This window comes from Astatotilapia calliptera, chromosome 11 (genome assembly GCF_900246225.1).
Source record: "Astatotilapia calliptera chromosome 11, fAstCal1.2, whole genome shotgun sequence".
In the NCBI taxonomy this organism is placed as follows: Eukaryota; Metazoa; Chordata; class Actinopteri; order Cichliformes; family Cichlidae; genus Astatotilapia; species Astatotilapia calliptera.
Window position 1 is genome coordinate 34,182,150 of NC_039312.1, and position 24,740 is coordinate 34,206,889.

General features: G+C 42.2%; 1 protein-coding gene across 1 annotated transcript; it reads right to left on the bottom strand.

Moving 5' to 3' along the window:
* Window positions 1-246: 246 nt before the first annotated feature.
* On the bottom strand, window positions 247-24,622 carry dhx16 (DEAH (Asp-Glu-Ala-His) box polypeptide 16). The gene is made up of 21 exons (XM_026184445.1): window positions 24,333-24,622; window positions 22,565-22,770; window positions 22,216-22,457; window positions 21,878-22,058; window positions 21,733-21,789; window positions 21,384-21,638; window positions 21,071-21,304; window positions 19,032-19,223; window positions 18,666-18,776; window positions 18,464-18,579; window positions 17,355-17,565; window positions 17,152-17,250; window positions 16,132-16,284; window positions 14,712-14,852; window positions 13,122-13,284; window positions 12,920-13,038; window positions 12,180-12,247; window positions 9,635-9,797; window positions 9,245-9,406; window positions 1,457-1,630; window positions 247-904 (listed from the first exon to the last, which is right to left on the bottom strand). Exons 2-21 carry the CDS (start codon window positions 22,760-22,762, stop codon window positions 776-778), a joined length of 3,168 nt encoding a protein of 1,055 aa, XP_026040230.1. The 5' UTR covers window positions 22,763-22,770; window positions 24,333-24,622; the 3' UTR covers window positions 247-775.
* Between the last annotated feature and the right edge of the window lie 118 nt (window positions 24,623-24,740).

A 24,740-nucleotide genomic window follows, 5' to 3' on the forward strand; every position in this document is an offset into this window, starting at 1 on the left:
TCACGCTTTATATAATAAAAACATGAACGCACATAAAAGTCAGCATTCCTTTGCCAGGTAGCGTAATATGCCTTGTTTTGGCTTAAACAATCAAATAAAATACGCCCCTTACAAACCAGAGGCCTTTCTGACATTAAAACTTCTTCTTCCGATTGTGACTTTCCTGAAAATAAAACCAGACGAGCAAACAAGTTGAAAAGGCTGCAAATACTACTGCGATGAGTAATTATTAAGCTGAAAAACAAATCGATTGTAAAACTTTATTGCCATAGAAAAATAGACCAAAAAAAAAGAAAAGGAAAGGAGCCTCACACGTGAGCGTGCTTTAATCGGGTGCCAGCTGTGACAGTTTGACACAGAGCGAATAAGCGAGCGGTCAAAGCACAACAGTCTCGTGCCGATTCACAAACCAGCTGGTGAGTCCGCACTGCTGCCATCAGAGCGGGAAACACAGATCCAAGCGTGTTCGTTTTTCCTTTTTGGAGACCCAGCCCTGCCGGCTGGTTGATGATTAAACCAGAGTCGGTGCGTGGCCCACTTCTCATTCGACCTTTCTCTCTTTCCGTTTTGAAAATAGAAACTTGTTTGAAAATACTGGTGTGATTTGAATAATGCGGGTCAAATTTCGATCGCTGTCAAAAAACAAGTTACAGCTTAGAAACATGGTACGTTTTCCATTTTCACTCAGACTCGTGCGCCTCGTCCTGTCACCCTGTCCTGAGTGAGAAGCACTTTTTTTTCATGGTATGTGCCGTGGACAGCCTTGACCTTCACTTCAGCCCAGCTCCTCTTTTGTTTTGCCCTGCTTACGGGGCATCTTCTTGCTGCTGCTGTCCTCCAGCTCTTTGCTCTTGTAGTAGTGAGGGGCCACTTCAAGCAGCCAGCCGCTCTCTATCTCGATCACCTGAGTGCAACAGAGGACAGAAGGCGAGTGGAGGTTAATCAGTGGACTGATACGCAGCCATGCCTGTAGTTAAATATTGTTCTGAAACACTGACACATCCTCATTAACCACTCGTACTAAACTCAAAGAAGGGTGCAGCTGGCTCCTTTAGATGTGAAACAAGAGAAAGGCTCATGCTGTGAAAAACAACAGAAAGTGCTGCAAACATTTGAGTTAGACGCCTGTTGGGAATAAAACAGCCACGGAAAAGACGACTACATGCTCGTTCTGAGATTTTGTGTATAGTCATCTGGCTCTTAGCAAGTTCTAAAATTATTTAAACAGCCTGAAATGGACAACAGCATGGCACATTACACTGTGTTACTATTCATTTTACAAAACTTAGCATTTAAAATGCATTAGCAGTGTGAAAACGTACAACCCTACTGCAGCCAGGTGCCACTAATCAATTACACTTGATTAACCGATCATTATTTACCAGCTGGGAGTCGCTGATATGTAAAAGCTTATAACTGAAAAAGTAAAACTGTATGACATGGCGAGCAGGCCAACCTGTCTCATGAACTCCTTGGTGGTGAAGACCAGCTCATGGTAGATGAGCCAGCGGGGCTGCTCCTCAAACAGAGAGCTGTTGGGGTGCACGTAAACAGTCTGCTGGTGCTTCACAGTCTTGTAGCCTCCTTTGCTCAGTCTGGCCGTGTGATAGAAATATCCTGCAGTCACCGCCTGCAGAAGGGGAGGATAAGAAGCAGTGGAGGGCAGATGGGTTAATAAAGCAGGGATTCCTGGCTCTGCAGGGACGAACAACAAGAAAAATACACAAGCGCTGGGCACAAAAAAGAATGGCGTTAGAATATAACGCAATGAACAAAGTGTGATTAGAATAAAACATTTACTCTTTATTAGAAGATTAATTGCTTATTAGAAGAACTCATGTCTGAAAGGAGATACTGGGGAGCTGCAGCCCAAAACAAACTTCCCATAACTGAGCTCAAGACTGTGACACAAACAGCAGATAACGTCTGTGGAGGGAAGAGAAGAGTCTTCACAAATTTCCATGTTTGCTACCTGCACATTAAGAAGTTACTAACCACACACAACAACCAACCATAAAGACAAGAACTTTGCTGGTTTGATTAACAATCTGAGGCTCTTGGTTAACACCATTATCAGACTCCTTAATCCTGCTATGTCTGCTTTTCCTGCTGTATCTTCCAATGACTGTGGAAAAAGTTCAAATTCAAGTGTGGATCCTTTCAACCTGCCCAAGTGTCTCATCCAGTTATGTTATTTGGGTTTAATCCGATTTCCCCAACAGATCTCGTTGATATAGTTTGTCACATGTGCCCATCTTTCTGCAAACTCGATATTATCCTAAAGAGATTCTACCTGTCATCTTCCAATAGCTTCTCACGGTTATAAAACAATCACAGCCAACATCTTCCGTGTGCTTAAAAAAACCCTCCTGAGTTGCCGGGTTTCAGATAACCACAGGTCCATTCACAGCTGCTCATCAGCTCCTTCAGCGCGTTGAGGAAAACAAATAATAAATTCCAATCCGATTACCAAAGAAACAGCATTACTGAAAATTACCAGTGACAACAGTGAATTTTAGTCCTACTAGACGCTAACCCCACCTTTGAGACCACTGATGATGCAGATTACAGAGCTGAGCCGGCGTCACTGGCACGGCTCTCGTAATGGTTTTCATACTTATTTGAATTCACATGAACAACTGTATGTTCTCATTTACATCCCACGTATCTGGAGTCCCCACAGCTCAACCCTTGGACCAGTTCTGCTTTTTTTTAATACATGTCACCTACTTGTGAGCTTCAAAAGTATTTCTTACCTTTGCTGTGCTGATGACACTCAGACGTATTTTCTGTATTTAACCTCCTCTCTTACCTCTGAGGAAAACCTGAGGATCTAATGTTCTTTACCAAGTCACTACATCAGCACGCTCACCGCCAATATCAAATCTTCTGCTAAGAGCTTGGTATTACTTTTGACCAGCATTCGAAACGCTGATTTCTCAGAGCTACTGAGACCTGTTCCACACACTTGGTTCAGCCCATCCGCCCGGCTGAATCTGTGCTTGGATCTCCTGATCCTTTCTCCCACTGTGTGTAGCCACAGTTCATAGCTCCACACTTCCATACAAGCGTTACACATGAAGTACTGTGTAACAGTGTCAAATAAGAGTATTAATGATAACAACAATGATAATAAAGACTTTAATAATAACACCAACAACAACAACGATAAAGCAGAAGACGTGAGAAGCAGCTGCCACAGCCCTGTGGCTGACTCAGCACATTGATGACTGGTTCCTCCAGTCTGTTGATCAGTACAGTACGAGTAATGCACTCCATTTACCTTTGGGCACAAGGCTGAAGAAGGTTAAACTAGGTTATTTTATGAGATACTCTTAAAAACAAGTTTTACAGTCTTATAGTCTTTCAAACTTAAACACATTAAATGATTTTTTTTTAAATAATAAAGCAGTGTTTTATGATCTGAATATTCAGGGGTTAGCTGCCCCATTTAACCTGAACTTTAACTTTTCTTTTATGTCACTTTTTAATTTATTAAGATCTCTGTTGTGTAATTTATCGACCTTTATATGTCTATTCTGCTTATTCAAGCTCTTCTGCTATAGGCTGTGTTTAATGTTTTGGCTGCTCTAGTGCAAGAATTTCCCTACTTTAAGGATAAACAAAGTACACCTTATCTCATCTCATATAGTTCAGCATGACCAGAATTAGTCTAGTGCTGGTAGCACGGGGCACAGCAAATGAAATAAAAGAGTGAAAGAGCTCCAGGACTACGACATCAGCCATCCTGCCTGAAGGGAAGATTTTAGATGGGTTTAAATAAGAGTGAGGGGACTGTCTACCACTAACTCTAGTCTAAACCTTTTAACTTTCGCCGCTGTTATTTATAATACAATAGTGACCATGATTTATGTCAAACAAAAGGCCTGGGGGCCTGACTTGGTCTGGTAAAGACTCCAGAAAAACATGAACTGTTTTGTTGTACAGCTTTTCCTACTGATAAAGACCTCCCCCATGGCCATTCACAATACACCAAAATAAGGAAGTGATGGATTTCTGTATTTTACACATTTACTTCTTATAATTGAAGCCCAAAGAGTTGTGCTGACTGATATCTTTATCATGTAAAAAACACAAGACTGTTGAAATAGCACTTCTTTGTCTAGTATTAAGATATCGTATTGATGATTGGCGTTTCACTGGCCCGATCCACATAACATCAAAGCGGGCTGCATGTGGCTCATGTAAATGTTTTTGACTTCCTTGATTTAGAGGTTCTAGCACCTAAACTGCCTCAAGCCACTCAGGTCGGCTGACTCTGTTTGTTTGTTTGTTTCTGCTGAGCAGAGGTCAGGGCAGATACGCATTTCAGACCATGCTCTTATCATTGCTTGGATTGAAGTATAATGAGCGAATATGTGAATAGAAAGTTGCTATATGTAGTCTTATGTGGATTTTTTCTGTGATAAAAAACTTTTTTATGCAAGTTTATTGTTGTTATTATATTGTTATTGTACAATTACAACTTTGTAGACAGGTAGAGAAATCAGTTCTCGTTTAGCTGAGATGAAATCCTCTGATGTTACTGGATTGTGTGGAAAAACTCGACTGTTCTGCTTGAAACTAAAGGAAAAGAAGACAATCAGCACTGAGACTGAAACATCAGGGTCTGAGAAAGGATCCATGTGGGATTCACAAACAGAAACCATGGAGATCCTCTCCACAGTGAAACCTCCTTACAACACTCACACTTTCTGTAACGTAGGCCGGGTGGTGTCAGGCGCCTTCATGGGCGTGCTGATAGTTGCTGATACAGCAGACAGACAGCAGCTGTCACGTACAAGTCATGTAGCATGTAACCTAACTGTCTCTCACTTCAAAACGGAATAATCATCAGATGACTGACTCGGCTTTTTATGTGTTGTGTAGAGGAGCTGAGAAGTTGATGCTTCCTGGATTTAAACGTTGGACACACACAATCCTCCTTACGCCAATTATCATTTAATATCATTAAGTAAGTTGTGCGTCGTCTTTTTTTCTATAAGCTGTAGGATGTTTGACTTGAGTGAAGGCAGCGTGCAAAGGGAAGAGGTGTGACTCAGCTAAGAAAATAAACGCCCTCTCCTTATCGCGAATACTTCAGGTGTTCACCGCACACACAGGTACAGGTATGTGAAGGAAACTCACACAGCTTCTGCCTGCTGATGATTTACAGGCTTGCTCTGACAGATCCTTGTACTCTTTTAGTTACAGAACCAGAATCCAGATTTCTTTAAAGCTTGTTATGTTGTTAATGTCTTGTCCTTGAGCAATATAGGAGCTGCTCTGAGCTGTACTGGAGCGTGAACGTGAAGCAAGTAAAATCACTGTTCACAGAAGAGGAAGACATTACAACAAAATCATCAATCTTGTGTCAGAGAAAAATGAAGCAATTTTTTGCCCTCGGGCCTTCAGATTATTTTAAATTTCCACCCTCCTGTGCATCACATTCACTGCACTGCATCACTGATGTTTACCTGTGAACATTCAAAGCAGAAGCAAATATGAAATGGTGTTGATTACTCCTCGAACAGGTCACTACCTACACTACGTTTCTGACATTGACTCCGTTTTATTCATCTTTCCGGTGGTTTTGTTACCCTGTTCTCTCCTCGCTCTCTCATTATGTCGTGAAACTCATCTTTACCTTGCATCGACTCCCCTGGATTGTTTGTACCATTCATTTGTTTCATTTCATCTTATTCGGTTTAATATTAATAGTTCTGATGTACCAATAAAAAAGTAGAGCATAGTGTCTTTTAAAACTATAGCTGCAGAAACAATTCCATTTAATTCTATGTATTTACTCAGGATACTTTATATTCTAAGGTAAAGACCTACAACGATACAGAGGACGAAAGACGATCTAGGTGAGGAGAACTATTTTAAATTTGATCTTGGATGTAACTGGGAGCCAGTGAATAGAACCAATATGGGATAATATAATCTCTCTGTCTAGTTCCTGTTAGTAACCTTGCTTTTAGAACAACCTGACAATAATAAATAATAATAGCACAGTGCAGAAGTAATAAATGCATGGACTAGTTTTTCACTCTGAAACAGGAAGTTTCTGTTTTTAGATGTTGCACAAATGCAACAAAGCAGTCTTACATGTTTGTTTAATATGTGTGTTGAAGGACATGTCCTGGTCAACAATGACTCCAAGGTTCCTCACAGCGTTACTGGAGGCCAAGGTAATGCCATCCAGAGTAAGAATCTGCTTAGATACCATAGACATGTTGATTATATTTAATTTAAGCATTAATTAATGGTAGGACATTTTTCGACAGTCTTGTCAGAGTCTAGATGTGCTGATGGTCAAGAGGAAGAAATTATTTAAGTTAACTCAGAAACATCAATTGGAGAAATCTGAATACAGCGGAACCCCGACTTACGAAATTAATTCGTTCATAAGTCCAAAACTTTCGTAAGTCGAAGCACCCGTTGCGCGTTTTGAGTGAGGCGATGCTGAACGATAGGCTATAGGCTAATTGCTAACTAGAACAACAATACGTCGTTCAAGTGGAACAGCGAAGCGCAAGTATGGAAGCCAAGGGGTTGTCACATGATTCGGAAGGCATTGTAGGCATTGTAGGCTCAGCCAATCAGAGCCAGCGGATTTCGTTACTCGGGCATTTTGCTGTAACACGGGCAGAAATAATTAAAAATTATAATACAAATGAAGTTTTAAGAGATATAGTAAAATATTTCTATGCCATATATCAGAACAAGTTCCAGAGGGTGATGAAAGCGGTGGCTGGGCTGATTTATATGCTTCTGCATGGATGTTAAAAAACACAGAGCTCCGATATGCCCGATGAGGACAGAAAACCCTAAAAACAGCAACATCTGTTCACTAGGTAAATTAGCTGAAATTATTTCAAGGCCTATCTCCAATCATACGTGCACTACACAGTCTCTAAGTCATGTGGCATGTCATTAGTTGTTTTGATTTTACTGACAAATTGGCAGATCAAAAATGGCAAATGTCGCGCTAGTTCCCAGTTTTCAAGATTGTTGCCACTCCACTAGCAAATACTTTGCTTCCATTGAGTCATCAAACACTTCACAAAATCAGTCTTACTCCCTCTGGTTTAGATCCAACACTCTTTAGAAGTAAGCCAGTTTTCTCTTAGAGGGATGTTAGTTTTTACCCTCTGGCACAAGTGTTTTTTAGTCAGTTTTGAGAGTAAATGAGTACATACAAAAGTATCGACACACAAAAATGACAGGTCATTTCTAGCTTCTTGTGCAGCTGTATAGTGTACTAATACTGCACGACTGCCACAACCATTTGGGAACCACTGATTTAAGGACAAAACTTTTTAGTGAATGTGCTTCCTGATGGCAAGAAACTTGCAGCTGTGAAACGTGGTCGGTTCCAAGTCTGATTTAGAAAATGTTCTCATTCTTAATTATATCCTGGTTGAAATATCTGACTGTTTAAAGGCCACGGTGCTAAAAACAGTTAAACCCGGCAGTGCCATTTCAGACTGTAAACAACATTAATAATCTTATCAGCACAGCAACTCGCTGAGTCACAATGTGCCAGAGGAACCATCCCATCTCTTGAATAACCAGTTTCAGCTTTTGCTTTCAGGATGTGTCAGGATGTAAGTATGTAAAGAAAACACATCCACAAATAAAGACCAATTCTCTATCAAATGGTTGAGTCAGGGCATACCAAACCAGCCCTCGTAGTTTTTACTTTAGCATTGTTTTTATATGGACAACTCTCATTAATAACAATTAATAATTTAACTAACAATCTAACATTTATGTTTGTTGCTGCCGCTTTAAAGATGAATATAGTTACTTAGTTTGTGAAGTCCAGTATTGAAGGCTTGATTTTTACATGTCAGTGTTCTGAAACCGGAAGACGATAACTGGGTGAGAGGGTGGAGAGTTAAAAGCAACCTTGCTTTGTAAGGAGAATCCATAATGTGCTTAAGTACACAGCACAGATACAGATGCCAGCTAATTAGTGCTTAATCTAATAAAATAGAGTGCTACATATTAAACAAATAGGCCAGAGTGCTTTCTTCCATTTGCGCAACATCTCTAAAGTTAGAAATATCCTGTCTCAGAGTGACGCTGCAAAACTAGTTCATGCATTTATTACTTCCAGGCTGGAAGTCCTAAAAACTTCTGAAAAGCCTTCAGCTGATCCAAAATGCTGCAGCAAGAGTCCTGACAGGGACTAGAAAGAGAGAGCAGATTTCTCCTGTACTGGCTTCCCTTCATTGGCTCCCTGTTAAATACAAGGTCTTAATCAGGCCCCATCTTATCTTAATGACCTTATAGTACTATCCTCAAAAGTTGATTCTGTTCATCTGGACGTAGTGTTGTAAGATTGTAAGATGGCGAAAGATGCACCCTCAGGCTCTAATCGAAGAGGGGGCCTGAGGGTGCATCTGTCATCATCTTACAATCTTACAATGCTGTGATTGCAGCCATTCCTTAACTCTCTGTGAATGGTATTCTTGGCCATTGATCAATGAACTTTGATCAGTGGTTGTTGATCAATGGTAATGAGAATTTGTATATTAATGATCAAGGAACTGACCTCCCAGCCCATTGTTCCCTCAGTGGGCTGGTTTCAGTCATTATGCAAATGTACTGTTTATAAGATTGAAACCTGCAGTCAGCTGAGACTGAAGAAGTCAGCTGATGAGTCACGACACGTTTCTCCCACAAAATGCTACGACCAGATGAACAGAATCAACTTTTTGGGATTTACTTACCTGGATGATTGAGCATGCATCAACACCTTGTAGTACCATATCACCCTATTAGAGCACTTCGCTCTCGCTCTGCAGGCCTACTTGTTGTTCCTAGAGTATTTAAAAGTAGAATGGGAGGCAGAGCCTTCAGTTTTCAGGCCCCTCTTCTGTGGAACCAGCTTCCAGTTTGGATTCAGGAGACAGACACTATCTCTACTTTCAAGATTAGGCTTCAAACTTTCCTTTTTCTCGTTCTGTACAAGCTATAAATATCACTGGTATTATTTTCCCAGAGCGTGGCAGATAAGACAAGTCTTTGTTTGCAAAGTTATGCTCAATCTCAATCTGTGTTTCCATCTCAAAAAGGCCTCACTCAGCAGTGCTGCAGCTGTCAGATGAAGCTAAAGCCCAGAGTGGGACTAGCTGTAGTTCCTTATTAATATGAAGTGACTGATAATAAGACTCCATATTGTTGCCTGGGAACAGCTAACGCTGTACTGTAGTTCATCAGTGTCACTAACCTTGCGAACGGGCACGCTGTCTCCTTGACAGCTGACCACCTCGACTTCAATGCGATCCATCAGACCCTCCAGCTGGTCCCTGACATCCCGGGCTCTTCGCATGGAGCGGAACTGGATGAAGTTCTCATAGCACCACTGTGTGGAATAACCACTCTCCACCCACTGTGGGAGGAAGATATCACAGCTGCAGTCAGCACACAATAATCAAACTGTGCGCTGAGCCAGTGCTGAGTGTGTTTCTTAAATCAGCCTCTAAAATGATGCCCTGATACTTGTGTCTTTATCAGTGATTTTACCTGAATTTAGATTGCCAACTTCAACACAGCATCAAATGTGTTTCTAAACGTCAAACATATCTCCAGCCCTGATGTTACCCGGCTGAGTTTATACCTGGTTGTAGACGTTCAGCAGCACCAGGTGGTCTCCTCCGGGCACCACAAAGTTCATTCTGGCGTTGTCGGCGTGCACCACCTTGTCTTTGGGACGGTAGAAGATAGAGTTGTTTACAGACAGCATGGCCGCGATCGTCAACACTTCCTCCGAACATTTGTACCTGGAGAAAAAAAACAAATGTTCCCGAAATGAAATTCTGTGCGAGTCTTGAATTCATGCACATTTTTCAGGTTTTAAAGGAACTGTTTCACTCAACCTGCTTGCATCCTTTATACCCACACATTAGACAGACTGCATTTCTTCCTCCACAGCAGACCCGCTTTCACAGGCCGCACATAATGTTTTTGTTTGATGTAAACACAGAAGTCCATAAGTTGAGTTTAATCCAATTTTAATCTCTACAGTCATGTTTTAACCTTGTGAATCACACTTTTGTTTTGTCATCAGTCTTGTTCCGCGGTGGAAAAGTGTCCTCAAACCCATATTTACCTTCATACTACTGAATGTTACAAGAAGGTCATGTAGAATCACTCATTCATCTTATTATAGCCTTCCTTCAGTTACTGCCACTGATCTCTAACTGGGATTTGTCACATTTTTCCCCTCAACATCATATGCTGTTTACTCTGAGACCACCCGAGTGTTAAGATGAGATGTTGCCCACCCTCTGAGACACCACCAGTCCTACACAGTCTTCATTTGTACTTCTGCTAATTAAAATCCTATGTATTCTTTTTTTAATTCTCTCTCTTTGTCTTTGATGAAACTGCTTTCCATTCTCTTAGTGAACAAAACTTGAACTAGCTGATCAAGTTTCCAACACTCTAATAAGTGTAAGTGTTTAATTCAGCAACGTTCTGCTGTCAAAGTGATGAACAATCATGTTTCTAACTGGTAAACATGGCTGATTCGCTGAACAATGACGTGTTGAGTTGACTGAATCCAGTCTTTCAGTCTGTTTCTCTGTCATGTGGAGGTTCAGCCACATGCTGCTCCAAACCAACTGCCCGTAAGTGTATGAGCGTTATAAATCCTTCAGACCGGACTCAGGCAGACTTACTGACCACACTTTGTTAAAGTGCAACAGCTTTTTTGTTTATGGAAAGGGGGAAAGTCCGCACAGCTACAGATACGACTTCCATGTGATTTTTGTTTTTGCAGGAGTAATAAACAAACAAAAAAAGTCTTTCATTTATGCATGACAGATTTAAAAGTTTCATAAAAGTGCATCAAAATTAATAATTTCTATTGTTAATATAAATGCTAATAATAATGGGAAATGATAGCAACAGGTCAGACAAGAAATCGAGACAAAATGCATAAAAACACTTAAAATAGAAAGTGAATACACAGCAGTGTAAATCGCTGTAGATGCTGAATGGAAGTTCTATTTCTGTTAGATAAAGATGATGGCATCCTGTGTCAGCTTAGCTACAGGCAGGATGTTTTTCCCAAGCAGTCATCAGTGGAAAAACTAGCAACGAAAGCACACTAGCTGTTTTTTTGTTTGAGTTTCTCAGTAGGTGGACACCAGCAGCCTCTAGTCCAGGGGTGGGAAACTTCAGGCCTCTGGAGAACTTCAAGACATGTTGAGGTCATTCAGCCATTTAAAGCAGCTGTGTTGGATCAAGGACATCTAAAACCTGCAGGACACTGGCCCTCGAGGCATGGAGTTCCCCCACCCCTGCTCTAGTCCATCTTCATCTTCTACTGGGGGGCGATCGTGGCTCAAGAGTTGGGAGTTCGCCTTGTAATCGGAAGGTTGCCGGTTCGAGCCCCGGCTTGGACAGTCTCGGTCGTTGTGTCCTTGGGCAAGACGCTTCACCCGTTGCCTACTGGTGGTGGTCAGAGGGCCCGGTGGCGCCAGTGTCCGGCAGCCTCGCCTCTGTCAGTGCGCCCCAGGGTGTAGCTGCCATCACCAGTGTGTGAATGGGTGGATGACAGGTTGTGTAAAGCGCTTTGGGGTCCTTAGGGACTAGAAAAGCGCTATACAAATACAAGCCATTTACCATTTACTGCATATGTTCATAAAACGAGATGTCCGAGATACAAAGACAGTGAGGGCGTTAAAGACACAATCTGCACACACAGATGTGTCGTGATGCTCTCTTTCCTTACGGTTACGGTTTTGATGTAGTGACCGAGCATCACTGACGTGTTCTGGTTGGTAAAAACCGCAGCGACTTGTGTTAAACCATATTTCTAACCTTTATTTCTAGCCTTCGTCTCGTCAAAGACACCCTTCAGCTCACCCAACTGAGACTCCACGTGCAGCTAAAATCAGCACAGATGTGAGGATGGAGGGACAGACTGGAATTATGCTAATATGTGCACACAAGCTTACCTGTTCTACAACTTCGCCATACAAATCTTTCAACAAACCATGCAAGCTTCCTGTACATAAAGTGTGGGAATCAGATTTCCTGATAATTAATAGTTTAACGCTTTCATGGTGCAATGTGACTGAATAAATAAACAGCTAATTTGGCAGGTAGTACAGACTCAAGCAGGTGACTATGATGCAATCAAACTGGAGACTCACTGCTCTGAGGCCAGGATCATCTTACTCAGCATGGGATCCACAGGTAACTCAGCCATTCTGCGACCCAGCTGAGCCGCCCCAAAAAGAGACCGAGAGAAAGAAAGAGTTAAATACCAATAAACACTTCATTTAATTAAAAAAACAAACAAACCCAATGACCTACAAAACTGGCTAATGACACCTTTACACACGCTCTTAAAAACATCCTCCTGTCCCTGATAATTACTCATTAACACGATCAGATTGGTAATAAAAGTTAAAATGCATCAGCACTTTCGATCAAGGAAGTGAGTGACTCTTCAGTGCTGGAAGCCATTTTACAGCCTTACGAGCATCAGGTGTGCAAAGTACGTGATGCAAATATGCAGCCTGGCAGAGATGGTCACAGATTATTCCTGTAAAAATAAAAGGTGGTGTATCTCTCTCCCGCAGCTTAAGTTACAGTAAGAATGTAAAATATGTCCAACTCTGCAGCGCCTGTTGCAGATTCAAATATAGGATGAGATAGTTCACCAGCTCTTTGTTGTACATACCCAGGGATCTGTGCGATCTGATTTTGGTGGAGTTTTTTGGCGACCCTCCCTTAGCTTTGTTTTTGGCCTCTATTAACTCTGTCGGACGGTGCATATTCACATCACGATACTGTGAAGGTTAATGTCTATAAGCAACCTGTGATTGCAGAAATTCTATAAATATATATGACTATATTAAAAATATAGAGAGCGTCTCCAGGTTTGCACCTTTGTGAGCTCTCCCATGTGGTTGAGGGCTCCCAGGGCGTAGAGCTGCTCCAGAGCCAAGACTAGAGTCTCATGAGGAGGTGGGTCCATGAAGTCGAAGTGAATGAGGTCATTAATACCTGCAAGGAAAAAAGATTAGCTCACTACACAACAGCAGCCACCTGGTGTTTTAAAATCACAGGATCCCCATTTCTTCCCCTACCTAGACTCTTTAGCAGCAGGACTACATTTCCCAAGTTGGTCCTCTGAATCTCAGGCACAGTTGTTTCCTCCATCTCATGTTTATAGGCCCAGGCTGTGTAAAGCCTGAAACATTTCCCAGCAGCCACTCTGCCTGCTCGGCCTGCTCTCTGATTGGCTGAAGCCTGAGAGTTAAACACACAGAAAAAAAACAGACAGATAAATCACCTGCACTAATACACCACCACACCTGAGCTACAATACATGTCTGTGAAGCCAGTGGAGAATATCTCTGAGGTCTCTTTAACATAGTATTTTTATGTTTGACCTGGGTCAAAGTGATTTACAGTCCCACAAGTCCACAAGCTTATCAGGAGATTTACTTATTTATTTTTTTCTTTGGAAAGCTGGAGAGGTTTGTTCTTCTGAGGATCTCTGGCTGACTCGAGTGTGCCAATCAGGCCCTCCTCCACCTTTGATTATATTTCAAAGACAATTTCACCACGGGCTGCTTTCAGCAGCCAAAACAGTGCGAGTCAGATCAAATCAAATATATTCAGTAAGATGTTTTCACAAAACAGGTTTGCACCAGCTGCCTTGTTAGGAGACAAAACTCCAAAATCAATCCACCTTAAAACAACGAATGAGTCAAAAGCAATCACAGACGAGAAATCCAACCAACTGAACCGAACTTTCGATGTCTCAGCTGCAGCTACAATAAAGTTCAGCAAATGTTTGACCTTCCAGGTGATTTCACACCTGTAGTTCAGTTAATTTGGTTCGCCTCAAACAGCGGCATGACTAAAGGATGGTTCAAGGTCGCCTGATCCACCCCCAACTATAAGCTTTTTTTTTTTTTAAAAAGGGACATTTTGAAGCCTGCTCTTAAAAGCAGAGGGTGTCTGTCTCCTGAACCTGAACTGGGAGTCGGTTGCACAGGAGAGGGACCTGGAAGCTGAAGGCTCTGCCTCCCATTTTAATTTGAGAAACTCTAAGAACACAAGTAGACCTGCAGTCTGAGAGCAAAGTGCTCTATTAGGATAAAATGGTACTATGAAGTTATGATGTTGGCTAATCATTCAGCACTTTGAGCACAAGGAGAAGGAATTCAATTTAACAGTGAGCCAATAAAGAGAAGCTAATAAACGAGACATCATTTCTCTTCAATTCAGCTTCTAGGACTTGGTCTTTAAACAATATAATATGTATAAACAATATATTTATATTCCAAATATTAGTTTTTTATGTAACAGTTTATCTCACATTAGAGTGATATGTAAGTAAAAGCTCCACCCACGCAGCTCACACCGGGTAGCATTTACTTTTGTATTTTGTATATATGCATTCAACTTTTCTTTGTTCTATTAATAAACACTTAAAGAACTTTATCAAAATTCATTCAAAACTTTTTGAGCTCTCATATTTAAAGACACAAAGACTCCATTCAGTACCTCCATGGTGGTGAAGACTGGTCTAACCCCACAGACCAGCCTGTACCAATCCCAAGGATGCACCCGTCATTGTTTAGAACAGCAATAAAAGGAAATGGCTTAAATTTATCGTCACTTCACTTTGATTTCCTGCTAGTTAAACATTAAGGAAAAGCAGTTACCCGTGAGCAAGGTGTAACAATGAGTGACTCCATGCCTGTGCGGGCGTTGTAGCTCTTCTGTTTGCAGAAGCCAGGGTCAATGACGTAGATGATGCCATCTATGGTCAATGAAGTCTCTGCTATATTGGTGGCCACCACCACCTTGGATTGATAAGAAAAGAAACACCGAGAGATAAAGTTAGAAAACATTGCACCAACAAAGATTAAATCCAGATGATAAATGAGAGGTTAAAAAAAAAAAAAGACGTCAAAAACATGATTTACAACTGCAGGAAGCTCATATTTATTTACTAGGATTTCTAACAGAGAAGCTGTAAAATCAAAGGATACGACGGGTTGACTCAGTGGAATTTAATGTACCAATATGGTAAATGGTAAATGGCCTGTATTTGTATAGCACTTTTCTAGTCCCTAAGGACCCCAAAGCGCTTTACACAACCTGTCATCCACCCATTCACACACACATTCACACACTATATATAACACTTAACCTTGTTTACACGCAGCACTAAATGCTTTAGCTCACCTTGATTACGGGACGCAAATCTCCTGAACAGCTGGAATTGTTTTAGGTCTTAATAGCTGCCGTTTTTTAACCTAAGATCATCTGTGGTTGAAACTTTTGTCTTAAGATTGGGCAGTCAAACAAATTTGAATGTGAATTAGGATTCATGTTTCTAGTGATTATAATTGGAGTCAAGACTGAAAGAACGACCTGGGCCAGCGAGAGCCTAAAAGTTTGAAGGTTTCGTAGGTGAACCTGTGGAAAGATTTAACTGAAGCTCCCTTTGTCCCAACATCACTCAGAGCCTCACATCCAGTTCACGTTCAGCAGTGCATGACAGCTAGCGTTTGGTTTCACCCTGTGATTACAGCGCAGATCCGTTCACCTCCATCTGCACCATCAGACATCTGCAGTGGAGGCAGACCAGCAGGGACCACAGCTGTGGTTGTGAGATGGACTTGTGAGAAGCAACTGTTTCTCCCAGAGAATCCAACTCCCAACTAAGGCACGCTAGCTAATAAATTATGTCAAGTATTCAACACCGTATTGGCATAATGCTAATGATACTTTGCAATGCTCCAGCAGCTCTCATCAAAACAAAGCAAAAAACAGGCCTGTTAGCCTGTTGTGATTGTTATGAGCTGGTGCAAACTGTGAATATTCCAGTCTAGGAAAATGATCCGAGGCTGATCCAGCTGGCAGAGTAAACAGACCAGGACACTTGTGCAAACAGATTTTAAATCAAGACTCTGGTATCCTGGTTAAATAAGGGTTTAACAAAAACCCGTCATGGTCGACTGCTGGTCTATTTTGTGTCAGCCAAAATGAAATATTAGTACTTCACTGACCTGTTAGTTGTAGGGCAGCTGTATTAAGAAACAATAAAAGCTTCTCAGAAATAAGACACTGTCTCACCTTACGCGCTCCAGGCGGAGTAGGATTAAAGATCTTTGCCTGCATGTCAGACGGCAGGTTGGCGTAGATGGGGAGGACGAGCAGCTCTGCTATCTTAGAACCAAGCCGCCTGCATCTCTCCTGCAGCAGCTCGCAACACGCTTCGATCTCCTCCTGCAAGACACGCGTTCAGCAAGGCTCAACAATCAGCCGACACACACAAGGACACTGTACCCGTGTTTCTAACATATCTGTTCTGATCCCTCTCCTTCCCTTTGCATCCGTACATGTCAGGACAGTTTTCTAAACTTGTAGAATTTACAAGATCAACTTTCTCAGAGTGAACGTGGGATTTTACCTGTTTTCTAACAAAAACAGAGTCAAATCTTAAGAATAAATATAGAAATATATGAATGAACGCATGCATGGATGATCAAGCTCACTCTGATCCTTCTTTGGTTTTAGATCAGGTCTGTTTCAGGTTCACTGTGGCCTTTTTCTGACGTTCATTGTGTTTTATCAGTGCTGCAGGAGCCACATGGGAAAATCAAGTTTCCACAGAAAGTGATGTGTTCACTGTGACAAAGAGTTTATGGAGAAAGAATCGTCCTGAGCAACAGCGACTCTGTCGTTTCACCTTTTTCCTCATTCCACGAAAAAAGAAACGAAAAAGGATTCAGGTAAGTGAAGGCAATTTCATCAGTTTCATTAAAATCAGCTGATTTTCTTATTCACTTAAGCCATATTTAATAAAGACTTTACTTTCACATTATGAACCTGCGATCCTCTGTGTCAGGATTTTGATAAAGTGGTATGTCCAAACTATTCTACAGAACACGTGAAGATCAATGTTGTTTCACAGCCATCAGTTAGAATGTGATTATATTATAAAAACATCTGCACACAAAGGAAAGCATGGAGAGAACATGATGTTAAACTAGGTGTAACTCTTTGAGAGAGATTTCAGTCTGATGTTTGCTGCAGAGCATCACAGTCGTGTCTGAAGCTCTGGATCTCTTGGGAATATGATATGAAGCGCACCTGTCCAGTGAGGAAGACCAGAATGTCTCCGGTAGGCTGAGTGACGTGGATCTGCAACACCGACACCACACACGCTTCCAGGTAGTCTGCCTCTGGAGCCTTGATAAGACAACACACAGACACACACACATCAACACCACAGTTTGGTTTATAGGCTCTAAATTGTAACGTTTACTGTGGCGAGGATTCAAATATAATCTTACTTTCGTGTAGAAAATATCGACGGGGAACCTCCTGCCAGGGATCCTGAAAACAGGCGCGTCATCGAAGAAGCAGGAGAAGCGCTCGGTGTCCAGAGTGGCGCTCGCCACCAGCACCTTCAGGTCCGATCTGAATCTTGCGATGTCTTTAATCAGACCGAACAGGATGTCGGTGTGGAGCGTTCGCTCGTGGGCTTCGTCTATGATGATCACACTGTGGGGGGAGACAGACAGAGATCGTGGGGGGAGCAAAACGATCGACACGAACGGGTTCGGTGATAAATGTCAAACTACAGAGAAGCCAGCAGAGGATTTATAAAACTAAATAAAGTGTCTGATTAAACCAGATTAGACCACCTGCACTTTGCTGTGTGCAGAGAGAAAATGTCACCTTCCTTTTCAAACTGACCGGACGCTCATGTGACGACAGCTTTGGCTAAGGTTGAGCAATTTTCTAATAAGCTCAAGGGTGACAGATCCAGTGAGCAGCAGAACCAATGACATGCTGAAGGAATGAAGTGATCACTGCAGTTTCCTCTGTTCACAAGATCCACCACTCTGCTGCTGCATTCACATTATGAAAATGTCAGTGTTGGTTTGAACGGTTGCTATTTTGAGACGCTACAGCCTAGCAGCTCACAGGCGCATGACCAAATGATCTTGATGGAGAGGTAGGCCAAATTTAAATCAGATGAGGTTTCCAAACCCCCCACAGAAGAAAAAGGTAGTGGCCAAGAAACAGAGAAGGTCAGTACTGGTAAAGTTACCTACTTTTAAGACTGTGTACCTGCCTAAACCAAGATAATCTTTAACAAGCGTGCACGCCTGGTTGTGTCTGCAGGCTGAAAGTCAACTGCCCTGTCTTCCTAGTAAAGCCTACATAACTCCACAAATCCTCTGCAGCATTACTTTGCTCCCAGAATGTAGATTTAATAGAGAAAATGGTTTATGAGAATCGTTTACCCTGCTTCCATAAACTACTTAAACACGTAAAGAGCAGCCAGTACAGAAGTACACTCTCCCATGTCAGCACTGTTACTTTTAGGTGCTTTCTGCTCTTCATGAAAAGCAACATAAAAACCCAGCAGAGGGCACAGACGCATTAATGGCACCTGTAGCTGGCCAGGTCCGGTTCGGTGAGGAACTCTCGGAGCAGCATGCCGTCTGTCATGTATTTGAGCACGGTTCTCTCTGATGTGCAGTCCTCAAAACGAATGCTGTAACCCACCTGGATGACAGTAAAACACTCAATTTCAGTCTGCTTGAAGGTGCAGTAACACATCAAGTGTTGGTGTAGTCATGTACTAAGCTCACCTCATTACCAAGCTTCACACCCATTTCCTCTGCTACTCTGGCTGCCACTGACATGGCTGCCACTCTGCGAGGCTGCGTACATCCAATCTTCATGCCTCCTTTGGTGTAGCCCTGATGGAAAGTGTTTAAGGATTACTTTGACAGCACTTTCAGGATGCTCAGGATTTTCCTTACTCTGGAAAGTAAATATTTCACACTGGAACAGCAGTCTATAATTCAACATCCTAGGATACATGGACAATGTGGTGGACTTTGTTTTTTACTCCAAGAGGTAGAGGCCAATATTTCGGTTGGGTACCCCAGTCGCTGTTCTCTAACACGTTTAATACGTGAATATATGAAGCTACATTTAAATTCTACACTCACGTCTTCCAGGAGGTACTGAGGGATCTGGGTGGTTTTCCCCGAGCCCGTCTCTCCTTCGATGACGAGGATCTGGTGCTCGTGGATGGCGGCCAGCAGGTCGTCTCTGTAGGGAAAGATGGGAAGGCTGCGTCGGACTTCCTGCATTGACTGTTTTTTCAGCTCAGCCTGCGACAGAGCCGGAGCATCCTGATCCTGAACGTGACACGGTCAGAAGAAAAGGCAGTTTGAGTTTTTACAGTGAAGCAGAAGAATCACAATCTCTTCACTGTAACAAGTACAAGGAAAATAAGTGCAGTCCCTGCGGTGTCACCAAAGAAAAGCTTAAATATAATTACAAAAGATTAATTTAAAAACAATCATTCAGTAATAAATGAAACCTTGTTGCACAGATAACACTAATGCACAGTGTACTCGTCGGGTTGAATCGGAGGCGAATTTGTGTCAGCGATGTTTACAGAAGGTTTGGAAGGACACAGTCGACTGGTTCTTTTATTTACACTCATATAAAAAGGCACGCAGGTGGAAGATATTTTCGTTTTTCCACCAACTCAAACATGTTTCCTTGTAATACAGCCTTTCATCACTCCAAAGATCACACTACAACACAGGCTGCATTGCACCCTGGGAACACACATGTGGCTGAAACTGTCCGTGAAAACATGAGCAAATACATTAAATTGTTACTAAATGCAAAACATTTGTATGAACTGGCTTCTGTGTTTGATCACTTAATTATTATTTTTGCACGTAGTCTCTTCTTATTTCCCTAAATTTCTTTACTTCTCGTTCTGTTTACACGCCTCTCTAAGGATTTCTGTGTCATCATGCAAATGACACCCAAAATAACCCTGGTTTTTCAGCTCTTTTCTGAACGCAGGCATTCATTATTCTGAGACCTGCATTGATGATCTGACAGGTGAAAGGCTGATCCCACTGCACTCTCTGAAGTCAACCTGATCGTTTGTGCGCTGAAGCAGAAAGGCAAAAAGAAACATGGAAATGAAAACGGAAACGAATAAATTCTGATCCGTTTAAGGTGCATAATTATGTTTTGACTTTGCAGATTTGGTTCTTCGTAGTTATTTCCTCAGATTCACTGACAAGTTCAAAAAAATGACTTAAAAGTTGATCAGATCTCAACATCCGCTGATGTCAGAGGTCATGTAACACTACAGTCCAAAATACTTCACCGTGCTCATCAGGCAAAGGATCAAATACTGAGGCTGCTTTTTTAGATCATCAGTTCTGCCATCTAGTGGTGAAACAAGAGGCCCGGAGGCTTGTGTCATTTATGGGATATAATACATGAAAAACTGGGGCTTAGCCAGTGGACTCTCCCCTCTGCTGTTATTACTGTAACTGGAAATCACCTGCTTCTCTGCATTTAGGAATTTCCTTCGTGTGGAAAATTTTAAAAATCACTCTCAAGTAAAAATGAACATTTTTGTTAGACCGAGCTGGGAAATGTTTCTTTGGTTCTACACTTCTATGCTTACATTAAGAGTTTTTTTAAAATAGAAAATGTACATATTTTTAAAGAAATGTAATTATGTGGTAATTTTCTATACTTTTCCAAGCTGAACATTGGGAATAAGGCAAGAAGAACGAACATTCATGTTAAAAAGTGCAGATCAGGACAAATCTAAAAATATGTCCATCTGTCTAAGAGGTAAAAACCGAATGCAACACGTAATCTTAACAAATAGGTGGTCACCATTTTTTCTGCTGATACTTTTTTTCCATTCATGTCTTTTTCTTTGTTTTTAAATGCAGCTGAGAAAGAGCTGGTATTTCAGATATGATATCTAAACGGGTAATAATTAGTATCTTTGCATTTTCCATCAAGCACAGCACTCGGTGAAATTACACAAACTATTGCTGCTGGGCAGGAGGCTGTGTAACGCCTGCACGCCGGCTATGACGGTGAAAATAAGCAGATATTTCCTTTTAATCAGTACTGCACACGGAGCTGCAGACTAGATCAAAATTAAATGAGACCCACAACGATAAAAAAGAATAAGGAATCTGATGAGCGTCACCTTTTCAGACCGAGTTCCCTTCATGGTAATGGCGGTGGTGACAAAGTCGATCATCTCGTCCTCCTCCAGGATCAGCTGGTACTTCTCCTGCTCCTGCTTCATTCCTTGCTCTCGCTCCTTCTTGGCCCCAAAGCTGAGGGAGGCCGTCTTCAGCCTCTCCTCCTCCCAGCGACCCTGCTCTCCTCCCAGCTCCATGGGGGTTTCCTCCAACTCCAGGTCCCTCTGTGGCACCTCCTGTAAGTGTGGAGAGACGGTAAATATATGGACAACTGCAGTCAGACGAGTTTCTACATGTGACATTCCTCGTTCCCACCTTTCTTCTATTCTCTTCCGGCATGTAGTATCTGTTCTTTCTCTCCTCCTGCTCCTTGGCACCGGCCTTTTTGTAATCTTTAGCTAGATCCCGAATGGTGCGTTTGTATTCCAGCTCCTTCCTCTCCCTCTCTGTCAGCTCCTCAGTGGAGAAGAGGTACTCGTCATCCACGATCTCTGCCTCCAGGTCCTCCAGCTTCTCCGACTCTCTCTTCTTCAGATATTCCCATCGAGAGCGCTTCCTCAACTCCGGCAACTTTAAAGAGGAAGAGGAAACCTTATCACACAGCTGAGCAACTGAGGTCCATTTCAGGAATCAATGAGCGCACAAATTGTCCCGTACCACCCACCATATTCTTCTGATCATCTTCAGCCATCTTCAGCCTCTTCTGAGCTTCCTCATAAGCCTGTGGAGAACAAAACAACAGGATAAATATTTGCCTGCGTGAGACACAAGGTCACCTGTGAAAGACCGTAAAAGAGCTGCGTGCCCACCTTCTTGTCCGTCCTCTCGGCTATGTTGCGCGTCTTCTCCTTGTCTTTCTCCCTCACTCGCAGGGCAAACGCATCCCTCTCCTCGATGTCTTGCAGTCGCTCTCTCTCTTCCTTCTCCCACTCTTCCTCTTCCTCCTCTTCTCTCTTTACTGTCTTGTGGTCGTCTTGAATTGACTTATCCCTGATGTTAGAGAACAGGATACATAGTTTTACACTGGTGTCTATCTCTCCTCCACAACTAAGAATAAATATGAATGTAAATTATCGTAATAAAAAAAAACCCAACAAAAAACAAAAAAGCACCAAGATCTTAAAAAAGCAGAAAATAAGCAGATTACCTTTTAGGTGCTTCCTCCTCGCTGGACGACTCGCTGCCTTTCTTCTGTCTGATGTGCTTCCTCTTGTTCCCGCGTTCCTTGTCTTTGCTTTTCTTTTTTCCTTTCTGTTTCTCCCTCGCAGCATCTTCATCGGCATCGTCGCTGTCCTCCAGTAACGTGTACGTCCGGTTCTTCCTCTCCATTTCGATCGCTTGCCGTTCCACCGCTCGGGACGGTTTCTCAACGACCTGTTTATGAGGAACCTGCAACAGTAAAACAACATTAGAGGGTTTTTTAAACCACCAGAGCTAAAAGAAAATGAGTTTTGGTGAACGTCACAGGGAACTCGGGTAGAATTTCATGAATGAACCTTTTCAAAGAGTTCCTTTGCGAAGGCGGCCACACTCTGGTCGATGTCAATCGTGCCCGTCTGCTCGAGGCGAGCCACAAAGTCTTCGGGACTCGATGCTTTCCGAGCAGTGCCGATCATGAACTGAGACACGTATCTGTCACTCAGCCCGAGGATGTCGTGGAGACGGTCGCTCACCCACTGCTCCAGATTGGCCATGGTGTCTTCTGAAAGAGCAAAGTCACAGAACAAAAACAGGGTTATCCAAAGTCCCGGTGCGACAGACACATGCGCAGGTACCTGGTTACCATTATCTTCATACAAGGCCTGAAAAATAAAGGTTTAGAAGGCTGTGATGTTTTCAAAAAGTTTTCCTAAGAATGAACTGATTCCCAAAGAAAATAATCCCACAGCAGCTTCATGAAAGACTGCAGAACGAGCTTAAAATAATTAACAAATAAAGGATCTTACATATTTTTCCTTACTTTCTCTTATATAATTAGCGTTCCAGTGGGTGATCATTTTAAACATCGCCAAAGTTTTAGATAATGAGGTCAACATATGTATAAGTAATGCCTGGGAGCCAAAACCCCTTTTTCAGCTCCTCTAGATGTATGATGTCCCACACAGAGGATATCCTTAATATGGTTATCAGCACAGCATCCGCCAAGTTGCTGTTTGCATGAAGCGGCCAATCAAAAGAATGCTGTTGTAAAGAAAGGCTGAATCAAAATAGAGCCAGCATGGCTCTTTTCAGACACAGGGTGGATGGAGGGCTGCACCAAGGCCCAGCTTAGGATAAATAAGGATCATTTTAAACACTATTCTTTAAAGATGACCTAGACTGGCTTTGCATGATTCACTGTTCAAATGATCTAAAACACTGTAGATACTGTTCTGCACATGTGGACCACACCTGGCCATATGATGAGTAAACAAATTAGTTTGTTTGTTTGTTTGTTTTAAAAAGGCTAACAGATTTTTACATTTGACCAGACTTGTTTTAACAGACTCCAGGACGGGATTTAAATTAAGTCACAGATCACTGCAACTTAAAAAAATAAAAACAAAATTTGAAATGATTTATCCAGAATTTTCAAATATGGACAGGATCACCCTTAGAAAGGGAAAACTTTACTAAACTGTAGAGCTGCAGTGAATCCCTTTGTGAAAACACAAAAACAGGCAGCAATGCTATGACTGTTGGAGCATCTACAGCAGAACAAAAGTAAAAGCAACTTTATCCAGGCTTTTAAAATCTGGGTTTAAGAGGGAGACTTTAGAAACCAGGACGTGAAGGAGCTCATAATGGAGATGCTACACCTCCACACTGAAAGGAGCCAGCCAACATGTCAGCTTCAACTTGGAGGATGCTCCAGGACAGTAAATGTGCAAAAAGAGATGATTTCCCTGCTGCCTTTCCCACATTCAGACCAGGTCCAGTTACAAACCTTCAGCATTAACCTTTGACAATCTAGATTTGATAACCTCTGTGAAAGCTAAAGAGTCAGAGCAGTGAGTGGTTGTTTTTTTTTTTTTTTTTTTTTTGCAAAACTACTAAATAAAAATGTTTCCTCACATTTAGGTTTCGTTAAACAAGCTCAAGTTTCCAATAACTTCGCCTTTAACTGCAGATCTGGATTCAGCGTCGTTTCAAACCGCAGTGTTTTGCACCAATACTGTCAGTTTTCATATTACAGCGTAGTTATCCATCCACTACTACACCTGCATTATACAAAGTGTGAGCGTTAGAGGAGACACAACACAACCGTCTCTGAAGTCCACTCACCGCTTCTCAAACGCTCTTGTTGTGACAGAAACAGCAGGTTGAGTTAGCCGACTGCTAACTCCAGCTACAGATGAGGCGTTAGCTTGAGTTGCAGCGCACAAGTCTCCGGTTCGGACACTTAGCGGACACGAGCATCCTGCCGTAGACACGAAAAACTGTGCATTTGTCCTAAAAGTACATCACACACACTCATACACTGTAAACTGTTTTGCTGTTTTAGCTTAACGCACGCTGAACTTCCAAACGGAAATACGTCAGGCTAAACTAGGGAAGAAGAGCGGGCTGCATCAGAGGCGCCAGCACTCACTGCCCCCGTGTGGCCATGTAAAAAACTGCAACACCAGCTAGCAATAAAACAAACCAAAACATCCAGTTCCGCAAACAAACAGAAAATAAGAGCAGGACAAT

What these genes read in the sequence shown, in the direction of transcription:
- dhx16 (XM_026184445.1), bottom strand. Translation starts at nt 22,762, where the DNA reads ATGGCCAATCTGGAGCAGTGGGTGAGCGACCGTCTCCACGACATCCTC. An exon ending in CAAAGGAACTCTTTGAAAAG is followed by an intron (nt 22,458 to 22,564) that starts GTTCATTCATGA and finishes TTACTGTTGCAG; the next exon opens with GTTCCTCATAAACAGGTCGT. An exon ending in CCAAGGAGTTCATGAGACAG is followed by an intron (nt 905 to 1,456) that starts GTTGGCCTGCTC and finishes TGTTGCACTCAG; the next exon opens with GTGATCGAGATAGAGAGCGG.